At 40.5% G+C, this 19,599-nt stretch overlaps 1 protein-coding gene across 1 annotated transcript; it reads left to right on the top strand.

Annotated features, from left to right (window-relative positions):
* Nucleotides 1-1,013: 1,013 nt before the first annotated feature.
* ift81 (intraflagellar transport 81 homolog) lies at nucleotides 1,014-17,907 on the top strand. The gene is made up of 18 exons (XM_030416961.1): nucleotides 1,014-1,454; nucleotides 1,562-1,665; nucleotides 1,779-1,959; nucleotides 2,061-2,150; nucleotides 2,906-2,971; nucleotides 3,256-3,366; nucleotides 4,652-4,736; nucleotides 5,247-5,410; nucleotides 5,495-5,590; nucleotides 7,378-7,524; nucleotides 11,435-11,584; nucleotides 12,507-12,635; nucleotides 14,361-14,450; nucleotides 15,226-15,312; nucleotides 15,560-15,631; nucleotides 15,843-15,928; nucleotides 16,200-16,245; nucleotides 17,073-17,907. The coding sequence occupies exons 1-18, from the start codon at nucleotides 1,311-1,313 to the stop codon at nucleotides 17,253-17,255; spliced, it is 2,031 nt and encodes a 676-aa protein (XP_030272821.1). The 5' UTR covers nucleotides 1,014-1,310; the 3' UTR covers nucleotides 17,256-17,907.
* Nucleotides 17,908-19,599: the final 1,692 nt, after the last annotated feature.

Genomic DNA, 19,599 nt, shown 5'->3' with positions numbered 1-19,599 from the left:
TGTGTGCTGTCAGACTGACTCGCTGCTCTCTGGTGTTTTGGCTCTCCGTCAGCAGTGTCAGCAGAAAGAGGAGGGGCTACGTGGATGTGATTTAGGCTTACACTCCGAAACAGATAAAAAAAAACAAAAAACAGCAACAGTAATTTATCAAAAAAGGCTGTTTTTTCTGATCCAAAAACAGAGATTCCAGGTAAAGCTGATTACGGCAAAATGGAAATATACCAGACCATATGTTCCGCAGAAATTAAGCTTAAAAGACACCATGAGGCTCTGTTAGTGGAGATAAACTGAGACTAACGGCATAAAACGACATAAAACGTCTCTTTTTCGGGAAGCTGTTGTCTTTTAGCTGTTTCCGTTCAGGTGGAAGAAGGAAAACGAGGTCCCGGCGTTAAAAACAACAATCATTTAGCTAGTTGCCCAAACTCATCCTTAATTTATATTGTTTTATAAGCGACACCAGCTAGCTTGTGTCCAGCCTTATTCCTAACTATGCCTCGTCCTCACACAGCACACTTTTCTTGTCTTTTCAGTTATTTTCTGAGCACTCTGGATAGTTAATCCTACCAAAGTTCATTGTGTTGCAACCTGAAGCCGTACCGTGTGAAAATGTCGCCATCTGACGGTTCAAAAGTTCAGACGTCTTCTTCTTCTTCTTCTTCTTCGTCTTGCAATGCCGCCACTTAGGGCTTCATGCACTTCACGTCACATTCTACAAAAAAAAAACAACCATGTCACAAGCCTTGTGACATTCCTCCAATTTCTCACTGATTGATTTATTTGACTTGGGAATGTAAAAAAAAAAAAAATACATGTATGCGTACAATTATATAGATTTTGTTCGTCCTGCAATGATTACATACATTTCTGTTTGTTCAGTTCTACATCATATTTACCGAAACGTCGTAACAACATATTTATTTTATTATATATAGTGTTTTACATTTACTAACTTTACAAACATCACATGTGAAGAAGAAGTAGAAGAAGAAGAACTTCCTGTTAGCAACCAGCTCGCGACGCCACCGTGGTTTCCATGGTACTGTTGACGACAGCTGCAGCCTCTCTGATCGCTAACTAGGAGCTAGTAGCTTATATCACGGTCTGACAAAACTGTTCAACTTATCTGTTTATTTGGTAAATAACTGTTTGCAACCGTCAGCAGTGAGTCGGGTAGACTCAATAGAAGGTTTCTGTGTATGCTGGATTGTTTGATAGCCGACGACGGAGAGCTAAGTTAGTTAGCTAACCGTTAGCTAGCTACGAAGAAGGGGACTCACTGACAGCAAGCAAGCTTCGTATTGGTCAAGATGAGCGAACAGCTAAAATTCATCGTCGAACAACTCAACAAGGACCCATTTAAGAAAAATTTCAACCTCATCACGTTTGACTCCCTTGAACCGATGCAACTGCTGCAGATTTTAAATGATGTACTGGCTGAAATAGACCCAAAGGTGGGACACTAGCTTTGTGCAGACTTGAGCTAACTAGTATAGTTCTTCAGTTAATCTAAGACATATACCGCTATTAACTCGTTATTTACTGCTACTCTTGTCTTCAGCAAGCTATAGATATCCGTGAGGAAATGCCTGAACAAACTGTGAAGAGAATGTGTGCTCTGCTGGGGATGCTGAAATACAAACCTCCTGGAAACCAATCTGATGTGTAAGTAACGTTAACGTTAGTAAGAATGAAATACCCACACCTCATGTAGTGATGTAGTTTTTTGTCTTTATGTCCAGTCCAAGGAATGTATACATGATCCTTCTCTCATGCAGGAGCAGCTTTAGACAAGGCTTGGTGATTGGCAGCAAGCCTGTGGTCCACCCTATCCTCTACTGGCTGCTGCAGAGGGTCCCTGAACTGAAGAAAAGGGCTTATCTGGCTCGCTTTCTAGTCAAACTGGAGGTGCCGGCAGAGTTTTTGCAGGACGATGTTATCACTGACACCTACCACCAGGTTGTCAATATATTAAATGCACACGTTTCATCTTCTAGTTTTTGAAATTGCGAATAACCTAAATGCAAATGATGCTATGTATTACTTTTGTATGTTCACAGTATGAAGAGCTGGTGGCAAGTTTTAAGATCTATCACAAGGAGTGTGAGCTGCTGAGGACTTCAGGCTTCTCCACAGCAGAAATCAGAAGGGTAAAACACACTCGATGACGCTTTACAGTTATTGATGTTATGCTCTGCTCAGTAATAAACTGCAACATATGGACCCGTATTATTATTATTATTATTATTATTATTTTATAGTATTGAAGAAGAACTGTGTAGTTTTGGACAAGAAATTGAAACTCACATTTTTTAATAAAAGCAATAATAATGAGGTAATAATACAAACGTTTTAAAAAAAAATCCCATTAGCGAATATACAAGTTGATCTCAGAGGAAAATACGGTCCTCATAAATTGTGTTGTCCTTTTAAAGTCGGTTTGTTTATTCAGTCAAGCAAACCAAACAAGTTTGTTTTTTTTTAATTTTGTGTAGGAATAAAAATTCAGATCTTTCCCTTCTTAATAAAATTTATTCCCTGAAACTGCATAGTAGCACATTTACCTATATGAATTAAGGTTTGGCAATATATGGTGTTATTGTGATATGGGACAATATCATCTGAGTTTTCTGGATCCTTTCTTTTTTTATCAGACTGTCCTACTTGCCATTATCCACATTAATGATGATTATTTAGAAAAGATAAACAAGATTTACCATGTTGTTGAGTACCAGTGCCTAAAGGTGAGGTGCTTTTAAGGAGACACATATTTTGTGTCAGATATAGGCTAAAACTATTGCAATATTATTTTAAGGCCATGTTGCCCAGCCATAGTGTGAGTAATATAATAATTTACCATCTGTATAATGTGTATCAAAGTCATCTCTGTTTTCTTTAACAACAGGATATTGGTGCGATGGAGGAGGAGAAAGACCAGCTAATCAAACGTGTGGAGAGGCTCAAGAAGAGGGTAAGGCAGACTTCTCCTAGAGGCCCCTTTGCTCTTCTAATGCCTGGGCATCTTTAGGATTCACTGAGGAATGAAAACATGACCTCTGATAAATATATGTTAAGCTTCTGTGACAGGTGACAAGCCTGCCTTCTTAACAAGGCAGGGAATGAGGTGTTGATTTAATGGGCCTTACTTGAAGGCTGTGCCAAAAGGTGAAACCCGACTCTGTTAAAAGTGCATGGTTATATATGTGGAAGCCTGTAATCAGACATTACTGTCATGTTATTTTGTGGTTCCACTAGGTGGAGACAGTGTCCAGCCATCAACGGATGCTGGAACAGGCCAGACAGCTGCGAGTGGAGAAGGAGAGAGAGGAGTCACTCACTCAACAGAAGCAAGAACAGAAGAATCAGGTAAATGCTTTACAACCATGATAACATCTGCTCACCTTGGTGTAATTCTCTCAGACGTCATAGACTTGTTTAACATTATGCTATCTGCTGTGCTTTGGAGGACTGAAAAGAAAAAAGGAACACATAGTTTTCAAGCAGTTTTCGTCAATTTTCTTCAATTTATAGCCTTAACATTATGCCAAGATCCAATTTCAGCACCTCACACTGTAAGATCTTTCATTTCGTGTTTCTTATTTGATATAGGGCTGAAACTATTAATATATTATTTGACACAAAACAGACTTAAAGTACAAGTAGGGAAACAAATATCAAACAATTTCTTGTTTGAGGATATCAGCTCTGTCTCCTGAAGTGGCAACAGGCATCTTTCCACTCATAAAGGTGCAGTGCGCATGATCTAGTGGGGTTGCATTGGCAGAAATAACATTCATAATTATGTTTTCATGAGTGTATAATCATCTGAAACTAAGAATTATTGTGTTTTTGCTACCTAAGATTAGAACAGGCTTTTAGTCTCCAGGGGCAGCAGGTCCTATTTTGTGGAGTCCACAGTGTTGCACAGCTAGTTTCTACAGTAGCCCGGAACAGACAAACTTAACAATGGCTCGAGAGGGCCTTAATATTTAATTAGTAATTAATGATTAATTGATTAATCCTTAGTCATTGTTGAGATAATTGGCTGCTTAATCGATGCTGGAAACAAAGCCTTGTTAGATATAGTCATCAACAACTAAGATGTTTAATTATTACAGAAATAAATTCTAACCCTCTGCAAATTCAAAGCTTTTGTTGCAATATTATTAAAATTTTTAAACCTTTTCGGTGACAGGTTTTTTAAAGAGATTGTAATGTTTCATGGAAAGAACTAGCTTGTGTGAACAGACAGCTTTCAAATACTTTGCTGAGACATGTTGAATAGGGCTGAAAGACAATGACTCTGCAACAAATGCCGGTAATTACTGAAAAACCTGTTTTAAGCTAAAATAGCACAGAAAAACCCACTGCTTCCAACTTCTGAAATTGAATACCTTTGGGACAAAACAAAAAATTGGAAAATGTAATCTTGAAAACTGGGAAAACATGATCTGTTTGTTTGTTCACTATTTTCAGACATTTTATTGACAATACAATTAATGTGTTTATCAAGAAAATAATCAGCAGATTAACCCCTAATAAAAGTAGTCGTTAGCTGCAGCCCGAATGTTGATCAAACTCATTATCAGTGGGGTACTGAATGGTGATGCTCCCACATCACCTGTATCAGTAATCATTTCCGTGTGTTCAGCTGTTCCAGGCAGAGCAGAGACTGCAGAGATCGCAGCAGCAGTTGAAGGATTTGCGACTGGCAGCAGCAGATGCCAATCCAGAGAGTGAGTACCCGTTTCCTGCTGTTGCCTCCGCAGGGCACAGCTGGATGGGTAGTTCAAGGACACAGAAGAGCGTTAGGGGGCTCTCTCAGCTTATAGGCTTTCATCTATTGAGACCCACTAATTGTACTGATCTTTGAAGTGCTATAATGGAGCTTATCTGATGTTGAAATTGTCTCCTTTTGTTCTCATCTGGTATTGTGCTTCTCAGCCAGAGGAGAGATTTACACATTCACAGCTTCTAAAATGGCCTAGTAATGCAGACAAGGATGGAGCAATTAAAATCACTTATCACAATTACTTTGTGTGTCTGAAAAAGTTATTTTGGGTGCTGTTGTTAAATAACTGTCTTTCAACAATACCATTTTCAAAGATGCTTTCAATACCAGTGCAGTTTACACAAGATATTAGTGGTTTGTTTTTCATAAGCTTAGTGAGTTTTCAGTATTTTCAGAGCTGCCCTGAGCGGGTTTCAGGCTCAAAATGCTTAATTAAAAGCTCTGTCTCTTTCAGGCTTAATGAAGAGGCTTGAAGAGGAGATCAAGATCAACTCCTACATGGTCTCTGAGAAACTCCCCAAAGAGCTGGAGAGTATGAGGCGCACAGTGCAGAACCTGCAGAAGATAGCGTCAGAGCCTGCCATGGGCCAGGCTGATATCCAGGAGCTGCAGGGCAAGGTTGGGATCAGGATGTGGAGTTAAGTCTGTTTACCTCCTTATACTGCTAAGTTTTGATGTGTTCTGTAACTGTCACATTCACAGATAAAAGAAGTTATGTCCCAGATGAACCAGCTCGTTGACAAGAGGATGATGAGAAATGACCCCATGGATGACAAGTTGACCCTTTACAGGCAACAGGTAATGACTTTATTGAATATATTCTTTTTGTTATGTTTACACTCATTATTATGAACCAAGACCCTGTGTGCATCCTTGAACTTTTATATGTGTGTTTCTTTCTAATAAAACATTTACATGGCTGTTTTTCTTAAAAAGGATTTTAAATCCAGCACATTTTACATCAATGTTTGCCTGCTAGCAGTCTATTGACTGGGTATCATGTGTACGTCCTCGTGCGTGCATGCATGAGACAAACGAAACAGGGACCTGCTCATACAAAACCAGCTCCACAGTGCAACCATAGGTCAGAATGTCAACAGGAAACCTTAAAAGGTCACTTATTGTAGAAAGTGATTTCCTGTCTTTTTTTGGTTATGAAGCAGGTGTAGGGGCTATTCAATACTGCACAATACTGTGAACGCATGAAAACACCCAAGACTGAGCCATCAGGACTTGATAAGTTGTGATGTCGCAACTAGGCGTAGACTGATTATCGTCCCTGGCTGATTGTCTGGGCCAATACTCAGTATTTTTCCCAAGTAAGGGTATCTGTAATTTCTGTGAGATTGCCAATAAAATTAAAACTTGCAATACTTGGCCTCTCACACAAAGTCCCCCCCAAAACAATATATGATCACAATTAATGGCCTGTAATAACTGAATAATCTGAATCTGCAAAGTAACTAGTAACTAAATTTATCAAATAAAAGTAGTGTAGAGGAAGTATAAAGTAGATGAAAATGGAAATACACAAGTAAAGTATCTCAAAATGAATATCTGTCCTAAATATAGGTTTTCAGTCTCCCTGAGATTGGTCCTGAAAAGCCATATTGGTCGACCCCTAGTCAGCGCCAGTGTCCCCAGCACAGCTTGGTTGCAAACACACCTGCAAAGTCGTAGATACAGGCGTTGTTTGGTGCGAGGCCACTCCTTCCCAGCATTGTACACTTGACGAAAACAACCTCCGACAACATAGATGTACTTGTGGCGTCCTATTGGACAAATGCCGCTCGTGGGCCGCTGCTCCCGGGTTTCAAACCATGGACCAACATTTGGAAACGTTCCATATATGTATTACAAAAATTGTTCGGCGTAATGTGTTTTAGAAGACATTTCAGGTGTAAAATAAGCCATGCCGATGCTGAATCTGTCTTCATTTTAACTTGACAGTGTTTAGTTTGTATGGTGTTTCTCGAGTTACCAGAAGCGTTGCGCTGGACACAACTGACATGCATTAAGTAGCCACAATTTGCGGCGATGCCTGCTGTAGCCTATGAGAGCTGATCAGTTAGAGCAGACCAGGCTTTTTTGGAAGTAACAGGCACTAAAACTGAGCATTTAGATAGAGGGCGAATAGAGGTGCTACAGCGGTTATGGGATTTTTTAAAAATTTTTTACATTAAAGCATGTAAACATTTTCTAGTAGACACCAAAAATAAAAATATATAATATACAATATTTTTAAATGTACCTGCGTCACTGATAGGGCTGTTCTCAGTCTGCATGCATCGGAGGCTTCAGGTTCTTACATCAGTCTTGTTTAAGTTGCATATTGGACCACATCTGACAACTGAACTAGCTTGGATGTCACAAACCCTGCTCATACATCCAGGAGTTGGAAGTCAGATGTAAGGTGGAACTTTCCCCCTTCAGTAGCCCTCTGGTGTCAAACTGCACAGTGAAGCTCAGACATCCAAGCAAAGTAACAATCAATGAAACATATTTATGAGTGTAGGGAGTCTTTAAGATTTTGTATGTGATGTGAAGCGGATGTGTGTATCTTCAACCCAATATGACTCTTGCAGGCCTCCATCATCAGTCGAAGGAAGGAATCGAAGGCAGAGGAGCTTCAAGAAGCGAGGGAGGAGCTGGCTGCCGCAGAGAGGGAGCTGAAGCAGAGGACCAGCCAGGGACAAGCCTCAGATGGTGAAGAGATAATCCGGGGTGATGAGGTACACTGTTGCAAGACACTGAAGATGTCCCACTTTGTTTCTGAGAATTTTACATCAATAGCCAAGAAAGGAAGCATTTTTCCTCATTCTTTAAGTTTAAGCTAACTGCCAGCATTACCGACAGAAAGTCAAGTTTTATCTAAGTGTGCACTGGTAGATTGGCAAACCACAGAAAACACAAGAGGCTATTTCTGTTCTTATCCAAACACGGACGAGCTCACTGTCTAAAGTTACTTATCCCTTTTCCTTACTCTCCCCCACATTCCCATGAAGAGCCATAAATAGAACGCAACAGAGAATATCCAGAACAAGGAACTGTACAAGACAAACTGTCTGAAAGTTGGCCTTTTCCCTAACCTTTAGTGTAATCAATCTCCTAATTCAAGTCAGCTGGACACATTGAAAGGAGATGGGGCATAAAACCTTTGTCTTTATTTATATCTCCTGACGAGGATGTACACGTGCTTTCAGACACATGGCATCAGTTACTCTGAGCTGTCACATTGTTGACGAATAGAACTGAACTATGGAGAGGGAGAAAAAAAAACTAAAAAAAGTTCTTCTCCCTATGCGCATATTACACTAGGTATTGCCGACTATAAACGGCTCTGTATTGGCAGAGGGATGTTGATATATGAGGGTTGTGCAGTGACCGTATGTTCTGTGTGGATTAGAATTTTTATAGCCATTGTGTTTGACGCACATTGACATCCATGGGATGAGAGCCGGGCTTTCGGCATCTCAGCATATCTGAAATTACAGCAGCTCTCTCCCAGCTTCGTCCCGGGAGGCTGTTGTCAGTCCCTGCGGACCGTGCATGTGCGATCTGTTCCAGGAGGTTGTTCTGATGCTGACCTTGACATCTGACCTGCCTTTGTGTGGCGAAACAGACGGCGCCATCATAAAACCATATATAATACTAAATGTAGCACTTTATCATCAATACTTAGAGACAACAGGATGATTACTTACAGCAAGAGAGACCAAAGCACACAGAATAGGAACAACCATTTCTGGTCTGTACGATGCATTTTATTCTTCCTACAAATCAGATTTTTATGTGAAATTGTCTGGGTGGTTAAACAGCACAAAACTTAATGAGGGTGATGTTTTTCGCAGCAGAAAAAAAAAATAATTCTGGCAAGTGATGGAGCGAGTGAATGATCAGTGGAAAAATTACTTTTAACATGTTTACTCCTACCAGGAAAGGAAGATATAGCAATCACCTGAGCAATGTAATGGAAGAAGTAACAATATCTTCTTTGTGACAGGGCAATATATTACAAGATTTTGTAAAAGTGTGATAAATACTAATGGAATAAGGCGTCATTCAGAACAAGTTAGGTGTTGCAGCAAAAACACTAGTCCTACCATTCATCTGAAATTGGGTAGTGTAAAGTCTGTGGCAGTGCAGGCCTTCAGCAAAAAGTTTAAACAAAATCATCTTTTTTGATAAATGCCACCCTGTGTCAGGCTGCGGTGATAATCCCTTTACATATTTTATGTTGCCACAGGAATGCCACACAGCTTCACAATGTTATGAATATATCAACAAATCTATAAGCGGCAATTTTCCCAATATGAATCTGTTATTACAGCAGGATCCAGAAGAATTACAACCACAAATTATCCAGAGATAACAGATAATTACTTACAAAGATAAGGAAGAGTAAGGAAGAGTTTTTGCTTTAATGCCAGGAACTGGAAACCGGAAACCCGACGCTATCTAGGCGGAGTTTACAAACTGAGCCAGTCGTGTCGTCCCACTCTGTTGCACACCCCTGTACTAATCTCCTCAATGCCAATGCCAATCCAAATGCCTCAATTTGGTCAGAACACAGCCTAAGGCAGAAGCTCACATGTATTCAGAACTCTGTCAATGTTCCTCATCAATCATACCAATATGTTACAATTAATTTGAGACTGACTGACATACCTTTAAGTCTGACTGAACTGATAAGAGGGAGCTGTTTGTTGAGACAAAGAGGCCCCTTGAGACTGCACATGAATGAAGTTAATGGAAAATGTTTTGTCAAATGTAGCTTATCAGACTCCTCCATAGTTTTGGGCCATGGGCCACGGTGAAGATGATCACTTTATCAGAGGTATTTTCCATTCTGCTGGTTATGTGTCATCACATGCCACCCACCAACTGCAGGGTCTCTGTGAGAGGGATGACTACATCTGCCCATCATTGGCTGGCCGGTAATACGATCCACTTTATCGAGCAGCCTCATCACACTGGTTAAATTTAGTCTTACTGCAGTCAAGACACCGTCACTTATCTGATTTACTTGCCCAATTTTCTTGAATATTGTGATCTTTACTGTAACAGTTTTTAAAAGTGTACTCTACTGCTGCACAGCATTTTCTACACACAGAGTATCCATTGCACGATTTACGTTTCTGTTGACTTCTCTGCATGCGAGTGTGTTTTGATGTGAATGTACTATATGTCCGAGACAATTGTCCTGTTATGACTGCTCCGTCGGCCACTTTAACAGCAGTTGTTTTGGGGACACGCTGTCGGGAACACTTTGCAGAATTATTCTGCTGTGCTAATTCCTCTCTCAGCCAAGTCTGCCCTTGATGTCCCAAAATACACAAAGAATAAATGTACTCACACACACACACACACACACACACACACCCCACTCTCACTCACTAACGCACAGCTTCATGGATCCCCACAGGACATGAAGCACATTCTGTGATTTCTGGGGCTGTTCTCTAGTGTCCATGTTCATTTATAGCAGCTCTTCATTGTGGAGGAGTTTCATTGTGTCCCGACAGACACTCGGGGTGGGTGTGTGACGGAACATCCACTAAAAGCAGTTCTGCTGCCAGATGAAGCTGTTTGCTGTGCATAGCTGGCTGTGACTCTGAAAGGATCGAGTGACTGTTTCAGATCATGGCATGGCCAGCGGTCACTTCTGTTCACTAATCCCTTCCCTCCCCTGGCTCAGCCCATTGTCTTCCCCTGTGGCCTTTCATAGTAGCTCAGCTGTGCTGGACACCATGTCATCAGAAATAAACTATATCTATGCCTCTTTCATTGTATCTCCCTAAGAAGTATTCACAATTTTGGGCTTGTAGAAGACATGTGAAATTGGAATCAACTTTGTGTTAAAATAAAAAATGGTAATTTGTTCTTATAAAGGGGCAATATGTAAGAATTGGCCACCTGTTAAGTTCACAAGCTAAACAAACGGGGCAGCATATCACCAGAGTAACCACTAATTGCTAATTGTAGCTGCAGTCAGCTAGAAGTCCTGCTAGCTGACTCTGTACGGACTGGGAGCTCAGAGAGAAATGGGCAACAGAACCGGAACCAGATGAGCAGGAAATGACAGCTCTGATGAGGACTGTGACTCCAGGGACGACAGAGACGCAGTGTGTTCAGGCAGGACTGGAGCAACGTGAAAGCTTTGACCGTGGATTTTAATATACTGCCCTTCTAAATTTGTTATATCTCATATTTACAATAGATCAAATGACTAAATGTATGTAAAAGTGGTCCCTTGCAATTACAGACTGCAGTTCCCTTCAAATCTACAGTGTTTTACATACTGCAGCTTTACCATTTTGGTTCATCGCCACTGTTCTTTTAAGCATTTTCTCCAGGACAAACAGTTGTTTTTACTGATAAAAAACTCTGTACACTACCTGTCCAGCAACCTGAGATAGGTTGTCAAAGTTAGCGACTAGTTGGTGAACATAGCAAATATAGTGGAGACCAAACCAGAATAAATACTGGTCTTGTCATCGTCAAGTTGCCAGATGAACAACTCAAAATTAACACTAATGTTGCTCCATTACTGATTCAGCAGTAATAGAGCAACATTAGCGTTATTTGAAAGCATTGTTTAGTACTAAATAAAACGAATATTGTGTTCTTTGTTCTTCAAAGCTGAAACGTCTGGTGGTGAAATTGCGCAGCAAGGGGACAGTATACAAGAAGAAACGTCAGGAAATCGCTGAGCTGAAAGCAGAATACGGAGTCCTGCAACGGACAGAGGAAATTCTCAGGGAGAGACATGAGATGGTCCAACAGAAGCTGGTAACTCTTGACTTTATTTTCATGTAAGAAAAGCAGACAACATATAAAGCAATAAGATTTACTTGTTGCTTTTAAATCTTGTGAACTCCTTTGGGATGCTAAAGTACAAGCAGCACATGGCTACTTGGGTGGTAGTCTTTAAAGGTAGCATGAGTAATCATCACTTTAAATGTGACAAATCTATGTAGACGACAGAAATCCTGCTCTCACTGTCCTCTTTGCTCCGTAGCATTCATACCGTTTCCCTCCCCTGCACTAATGCTGCCATTCCATATGTGCTGTTTTCACTTGATCTCCCCATTCACACAGTTCGTGTTAACAGTGAAGCGTTAGAAGCTTCCTAGAAATGGCTTCACACTGCTGTGCGGTTTCAGCACCTGACTTGTTGATAGGCAGTCTGACGCAGGCTGAGCTGCTATTTCTGATGGCTGCATCTGCTGCTCCTTCTCTGTCTGTCTGCATCCCACACAAGGATTTGTTAAAGCAATGAAAGCTTCCCTTCTGATCACATGCCTAGCTGGTGATGTGTTGGCTCCTCTTTTTACTTATGAGCCTTTTCATTTTTTTTCAGCTGGAAAGTTCTTCCTGTATTATTGCATTTTTGTGCTTGACAGGGTGAGAAAGTCAAATGACTGATGTGATGAGTGGGTAGCTCAGTTACTGCATCAAAATGTGCTGTCCTACTGTTACTTGTTTTGTAAGGCATAGAAATCTTTGTTTCGAATCCGTTTTTGTATCATTTTCAGAAAGGAATGCACTGAAGTCTTTGATAACACACTGACTGATACTGATTTAGATACTTGGGATGGCCCTTAGACCAGTGAATGTCTTGAAGTGTGTGTGACCGTTTGATTTAATTCCTGTATTTTATTTGTTTAGGCAGGGATGAGTTACCGTCTGTCCCTGTTGTGTTTCTTTCAAGCAAACTGTGGAAGCTGAGAAAGGTATCTCTGGCTACAGTAACACTCAAGAGGAACTGGAGAGAGTGTCGGCCATCAAGAGCGAGCTGGATGAGAAGAAGGGCCGCACACTGGACGACATGTCTGAAATGGTAACTTAAACACAAGCATTGTATAAAATCCATCTGCAACACCAGAACATCTTTCTTGAAGGCATTACAGAAAGCTTTATATTTTTGTATTAGATGAATACTAACATTGATTGTGCAGTCAAAGACATGTGACTTTTTTTGTTTTCTTTTGGTAGTATTAAAGGGACAGTTCGCCTCAAAATTAAAAATGCATATGATTCCTCTTACTTGCAGTACAATGTATTAGAGGTCGACAGATGTGGCTTCAAGGAGACTGAAAACCGATATTTGGGGCCTATTCTCACTTGCAGTCAAGCATAAAAATCTTTGTGTCAAAAGTTTCGACAACCAGTGATGAAATAAACTGAAGTACAATTAACCAAGTACTGGTCTTAAGTTAAATTTTCATGTACTTTACATGAATATTTCGATTCTTTGCACATGAACTGTCAGTTTGTCTTTATGATGTCCATCTATCCACTGACGTTAAAACAGCCTTTATACAGCCATGGCTCACCTATACATGTGTTTTCACTTAGGTTGGCTAAATAGACCTATGTCCCCTGTCAGAACTGTATGGGCCTGTCTGTTTACACTGTGTTTGAGTGGTATCTCCATCACTCTTCTTCAGCTCTATCCCTGGGGCCCCCCTTCCTTGCATGTTTTGATCAGCTTGTCATCACGAAACATCTAAAATATGCAGGGACCAGGATTGAAGAACACTAATTTACACCATTATTATTCTAAAAGGCCTTTTCTTCGCCAAACATTCCGACATGTCATCATAGGAAAGACACAAATGAATTAAGGGTGAACTCCATGTTGCAGATTTGGTATCTGGGTCCAGATATTGAGCAAGCTGGCTTACTGTTAGAACAGAGCCATACTTAAAGTAATTATCAACGCCTGTCCTTTTCCTGCACTGAAAAGTGCAAATATCGTCTGCGAAAAAGGCGTTTTAGCACATGCTAAAATGCTACCCCTGCTGAAAAAGACAGCAGAGACCAGCACCAAAACACAACATATGCTGGTCTTGCTGGTGACTGGTCACCAGCTTGTGTTTTGGTGTTTTGGTGCTGGTTCTGGTGCTGGTCTATGCTGTTTTTTTCAGCAGGGACAATTCATGTATTTCCCAGTACAACTCCACCCAAATACAGTTTCAGCAGATTTCTAATCAGTAAAAGTGAAAACACCTGTGTGGGTTATCCCAGCACAGCTCATAGCTTTTCAACCTTTTCTACTTTGTTTATCACACTGTCATCCTCTTTTGTCAAGGCCCAGAAGGAAGCTGTTGCAACTGATTAGGCTGTGCTCCAAGCTGCAGCCAGTTTGTTGATCACTTTGGCAGCTTGTACATTTGGCAAACTGCAGACCACTCCTAATGATGGTTTCAAACATCCCCAGCTCCGACCTGAAAGTAACAGTGGAAATTGGAAAGGCACTGAGCAACCATAAAGCTGAAATCTATTTCGTTTTAATGAATACTTACCAAACTGTTTTTGGCACTAATGACTATCGACACTCTCCATACTCCTCTGTTGAGAAATGTGGATTAGATTTCTCAGGTTGCTTCTGTCTTGTTGATAATGCTGCCTGACTTCATTATCTCTGTAGATCATTAGTCACAGTCTCATAACCTGCAAACAGCTGCAACTTTGAGCATAAAAAAAACTGTTTTCTGTCATTGTACATGGTTGTTGATGTTTCAGTTTGAATGTAGTGTGTGCCGTTGCCTTGGTTTAACAGGTGAAGAAATTAAACTCCATGATAGTGGAGAAGAAGTCTGCTCTAGCACCGATAATAAAAGAACTGAGGACACTGAGACAGCGGTGTCAGGTGAGTATCACCTGCATTATCAAACCTCTACTTCAAAGGAATCTCAAACCCTATCAATTAGTGTTGTACAGAAAATTTGCCTTCAAAAACAACTACAAATGATTTGTTGCTCTTTCACACACAACTCAGGAATAAAACAATCCAGACAATAAGATGATAAAGGTTGTTATTAAAATTGATACTAGTCTGATGTTAAAGGTACAAAACACACAGTATATAGGATTATGTAGGATTGTTTTCCAGTGCATAAATGCAGCTCTCATATCTCACAAATTCTCTTCCCAGAGCAAAAATATATGCATTTTTATGAGAAAAACATAATAAACTATGAATCTGTCCTAAACTTTCAAACAAATGCTGGGATCTTTACTCTCTGCCTGCAGGCCAGTTAGTATTGTGTTTGTGTGTTATCATGGACAGGGTCCATTAAAAATAATTTACATAGTCCATAAATAAAATGCACAATGGGAAAGCCCCCCACACTGCTGAGCTAAAGCGGAGGATTAAATTTTCCTACACGTGTTCCCAGAATCGCTCTTCCATCTTACTGGGTAATGTCCACTAATGAAGAGCTGCAACAGGAAGACATAAATAGATTTTGTAAGAGCCTGTTGTAAGTTAAACTGCTCAAATGCCAGCTGTGATGCTATGTTGATGTGAAACAGCACTGAGAGTATGACAAGGCGGTTGAAAATGGTGTATTCTATGCATGTGTCTCAATTCTCATTTGTCATTCAGTTCCTGTGTGTGACTGTTTGGGTTTCTGTCTCACCAGGAACTAAGCCAGGAGTATGAGGAAAAGAAGGCGCAGTACGAAAGTTGTACTGCTGGTTTGGAGAGCAACAGGTCGAAATTGGAGCAGGTTGGGAACAACTTTTAGATTAAAGTCATATAGGATAGGCAAAAATAAGTCTTATTCCTTTTGGTTATTGGCTGTGAAATAATCTGTGTGAAATAATCTTTGTTTCTCAAGATCAATGTAGCCAGAAATAAAATAAAAAATGTTCTTTCCTTCATTCATTCAAGTCCACAATTTTAAAAAGATTCATATGTGTTTATCCAGTGTGTTTTTGTGTAATTGTGTCTTTGCCTGTATTTTTCAATCACAGGAGGTGAAAGCATTGAGAGAGGAGACCGCACAGGAGGAAAACCGTTATCATTATATCAACTCCATGTCAGAGGCAAGTGTTTGTAAAAAGATAACTTTTGCCACAGTGGGTGTATAACCCATCACTATCACTGTTTTACAAGCCAAATATGTCACATTAAGAATTGATGCCACAGGGGCGCTTGTCAGGAATCGACTGAATGTCTGCAGCATTTTGCATGTGACCTGCCCCCAAACAGCCAGTATGACAATAAACTCAATCACCCCATCTCTGTGCTCAACAGATCGTTGAGATGCAAATACAGAGGGCAGCTGAAGAGATGAAGGCCTACGTGTCCTCTGATCCACAGGAGAGGAAGAAAGCCATCAGGTGAGCTTGCTGAGCCAGGCCAGCCAGCTGCTCGCAGGATAATAAATACCCCTTTCACCTCAGGAGGCTCTTATTACACCACAGTCAGTTTTAGCTGCTGCCCCTTTATTCTTTCAAACAGCACAGCGAGTCATTAGAAACTCATTACCACACCTCGTGATATCAAAATGTGTTGGTACACCACACCTTTATTTAAACACTGGGCGAGATCAACACGTGAAATCGCAATGGCTTGTTTTTGAATTACATCCTCTGCTTCTTTTTTTTGTAGGGAAGTGTACATGAAGAACATCTCAGAACAGGAGTTACTTGGCAAGGTGAGAAAGGTGTTTTCAAAAAATTACCTAGCAGATGCCTTAGGCCAATACTTGGAAATATTCCTTTATTCTGTCAAGAACATTGCCTGAAGATAAATGCAGTGGACAGGCATGAATTGATTATTGTGTGGGCCTAGTGGGCACAGACCCAGGGGCCCCCTGACACCTTGGGCAGGAGCTTCTTTCTGAAGGGACTGTTAAAATTTCCTAGTGGTAGTCAATCATACAACTATACAAAAACAATACATGACCACAAAAAGAACACCCATCTGCTGGAAAGAGGCATAAGGCTACTAAAAGGAGACAAAGAACAACTAGAAAAAGAGACCAGTTACTACAAAGAGACATTCAACTACAAAAATGAGACAAAGAATGACTTCAAGGAGAAACAGAACCACCACAAAGAGACACCAAGTACTACAAATGGGCATAAAACTACCCAAAGACCCAAGAACTGCAAAGAGGCATTAAATTACCAAACAAAGACAAAGAGCGAATAATGACTATGAGGATACACAAAACCACCGCAAAGAGACACCAGGTAATACAAAGGCAGAAAACTACCAAAAGAAGATAAGTGTACTTCTAACTAACTACTACAAAGAGACATCTTATCTCTTTCAATTTGGGTGTAGTCTTATAAAGGTGTCGAGAAGCCTTTAGTATGTCTGTACCCAGGGGCCCGTTGTCTCAGAATACGTCCATGTGAACAGGGACACTAACTGGAAGTGAGCAGTAATGTGATGGAGTATATGTTTTTTTGCTAACATGTTTGTAATTTAAATGTTTTCTTACTAATCATCATTGTTTTCCTTTGTGGACTCCAGAAGCTGCGTGAGAAGCAGAAGATGGTGAGGGAGAGCCACGTCGCCAACATGGAGCAAATGAAGATGTGGCGCGACCTGGAGCAGCTGATGGAGTGCAAGAGGCAGTGTTTCATCAGAGCTCAGAGCCAGGCATCTATTGGTCAGGTCATCCAGGAGGGAGGAGAGGATAGGCTGGTGCTGTGAGGGTCAACTGCAGGTCACCTACAGTACATTCAATATACAGAGTTCAAGTTAATATTCCCTACCTTTCCGTAACACAACTTAATCTTTTTACTATATAGTTTTTAAATGTAAACTATTAGTGGACACTAGGACCTTTGAATTACAGTCAAAAATGCACATGGTTTGTTGAATGGTTTACTGTGGCTCATCTTTGCCATCGAGTTCCACTTGATTGGAACTTTTTGGCAGTGAGACAGTTTGAAATCTTTTTAGAATCCACTACTTCAAGAACACACGATCGAGAGGTGTCGCAGGACATAGATTTTCACTCTGTCTGGCCTCTGGACCCTCCATTTTGCCACATCTTTAAGAATACATGTCGAATCAAAGTGTTCAAAGATAACAGCCGACAAAGTGGTGCACTTGGGATGTGACCGCGGTCAACTATTTTTGGCAGCGACTACCATGACCTTGGGCAGGGTGTCTTGCCAATTTTGGAATTCACTGGGAGCTCCATTGCTTTGGACAGTGCAGATTGTGCCCGTTTCTCTTTTGTAATACAACATACATTATTTTTCTGTACGAGATACTTATTTCGAGATAACCTTAGGAGTAAGACATAAGTAGATATTTTGGTTGTCCGTGTATTTCCATTAAATATATTTTATATTCATTTTGACTTGTGTTTCATTATAACAGTCATCTAACATGCAACTGTGTTCACTTATTTCAGGGTAAACTGAATGAGGCAGAGTGAAAACCTGTCAAATATTGATGCTAAAATACAAGCACAATTTATTTATTGAAAACAAGTTACAGAGTTGATGTGGATTAAAAGCATTATGTTTGCTTTGTTTAACTATAGGGTCGTTCCATGCCCACTCGCCCAAAATCCAGAACTTTTCCCAGTTCATGTCATGGATTGGGCATGCCACTCAGTTCTTTATACAGAACCAAGTAACAGCTGTATGTGACAGAACTACATTAGATACCATACAGAACCAGAATTTGGTTGCAAGAAAGTGAAAACTAGTGGAGATGCACATTTTTGAAAATGACAGATTCTTAATTCTGTAAAAAAAAAAATGACTTCCTGTTTTTAATTGGATTACTGTAACCATTCAGCAACAACCATGTAAATTAATACATTTTGCCAAGTTTTCCAGGGTCTCTTAGATGTTGAGGACAAATTCCATCCAATCCAGTGAAAAATTAGTGACTAGTGAGGTTTAGAATTCACATGCAAAGAATCGCTAAAATCTGGAAAATTTCGCTCAGATGGCCAAACTTCCGCAAAGTCTGTTAAAAGTTTGAGCATGAAAAAATCCAAGATCGAACTGGTAGACCCTATAGTAATATTAAATATTGTGTTGCCTTTGTATTATACAATATATGAAGACAGTTTTCAAGAAGGAAGCCATCAAATCATGCAAGTTAATTATCCATGCATAAATCTACAAAACAAATGTTACTTCTTTCTTTGGAAGTAATGTGGCACACACTTCTGCCCACATAGTCCATGGTTTGAGTGCCTTGTGTTGCTGCTGACAAATATCCTCACGGATGTTTCAGGATTCCTCCCTTCCCTTCCACAGAAACTTAATCTGCCGTTGACAGCCGATGTTAGAGGCTCTTGTGCCAAACTGATCAAGTGTGCATTGTAAAAAGGCAGCCTGGTGTCCAACTGGGCAGTGCCATGTTGTTATTGTTAACCGCCTTGCGCTTCTTGAGGCCATATTAAGATGTGTTAACAGATGATACACGCCAGTCCTGTAAAACATCCGACAGTGACACCCCCCTGAGGAACACAGCGTGGTGGGGGTTGACCTGGTGCCCTCATACCTCTTTATCAAATTGGCTGCCTTTACCGTTGTTATGCAGATGTAGCTGATTAGTCTGGCTTTATTGATTGACTTTCTGATGTTAAATCATGTCCTTCACTTTATGACTCGGCCACTGTAAATCCTCAAACTGTCTGTGACATGCCGGAGACATTGATCAGTGGCTTTTTGTCCTTTACTCAGCCCTGTCTCATTCCTGCCAAAGGAAAACACAGGCCCCCCAGTCAAGTGTAAATGAGGTAGTAATACAATAAGACATGAGGCTTCTGTAATGGCATGCCTGCAGTCTAAGGGAATTGTGTAGAGTAGTTTGTAAATCTATACACGCAGCTTACACTTTACTCTGTGTGTAAGGGGCACTGTGTGCTTTATAAGCTTGCAACACCAGTGTGGTAAAAAGTGTTGCCAGTGGGAATAGTGACGAGGGCTGCAGCTATCGTCGCCATGTTATATCTTGAAATGGCCAAAAAAAATTTCCTGGTTTGCTAAAAAATAGATTGGTTAAGTTGGTTGTAGTTCTGAGG

The sequence above is a fragment of the Sparus aurata genome, chromosome 5 (genome assembly GCF_900880675.1).
Source record: "Sparus aurata chromosome 5, fSpaAur1.1, whole genome shotgun sequence".
Classification (NCBI taxonomy): domain Eukaryota; kingdom Metazoa; phylum Chordata; class Actinopteri; order Spariformes; family Sparidae; genus Sparus; species Sparus aurata.
This window is presented reverse-complemented; position numbering and strand designations above follow the sequence as displayed.

Coding starts and splice junctions, on each gene's coding strand:
- ift81 (XM_030416961.1), top strand. CDS start 1,311: ATGAGCGAACAGCTAAAATTCATCGTCGAACAACTCAACAAGGACCCA. Junction 4,737..5,246: donor AGCAGATGCCAATCCAGAGA/GTGAGTACCCGT, acceptor TGTCTCTTTCAG/GCTTAATGAAGAGGCTTGAA. Junction 7,525..11,434: donor AGATAATCCGGGGTGATGAG/GTACACTGTTGC, acceptor TGTTCTTCAAAG/CTGAAACGTCTGGTGGTGAA.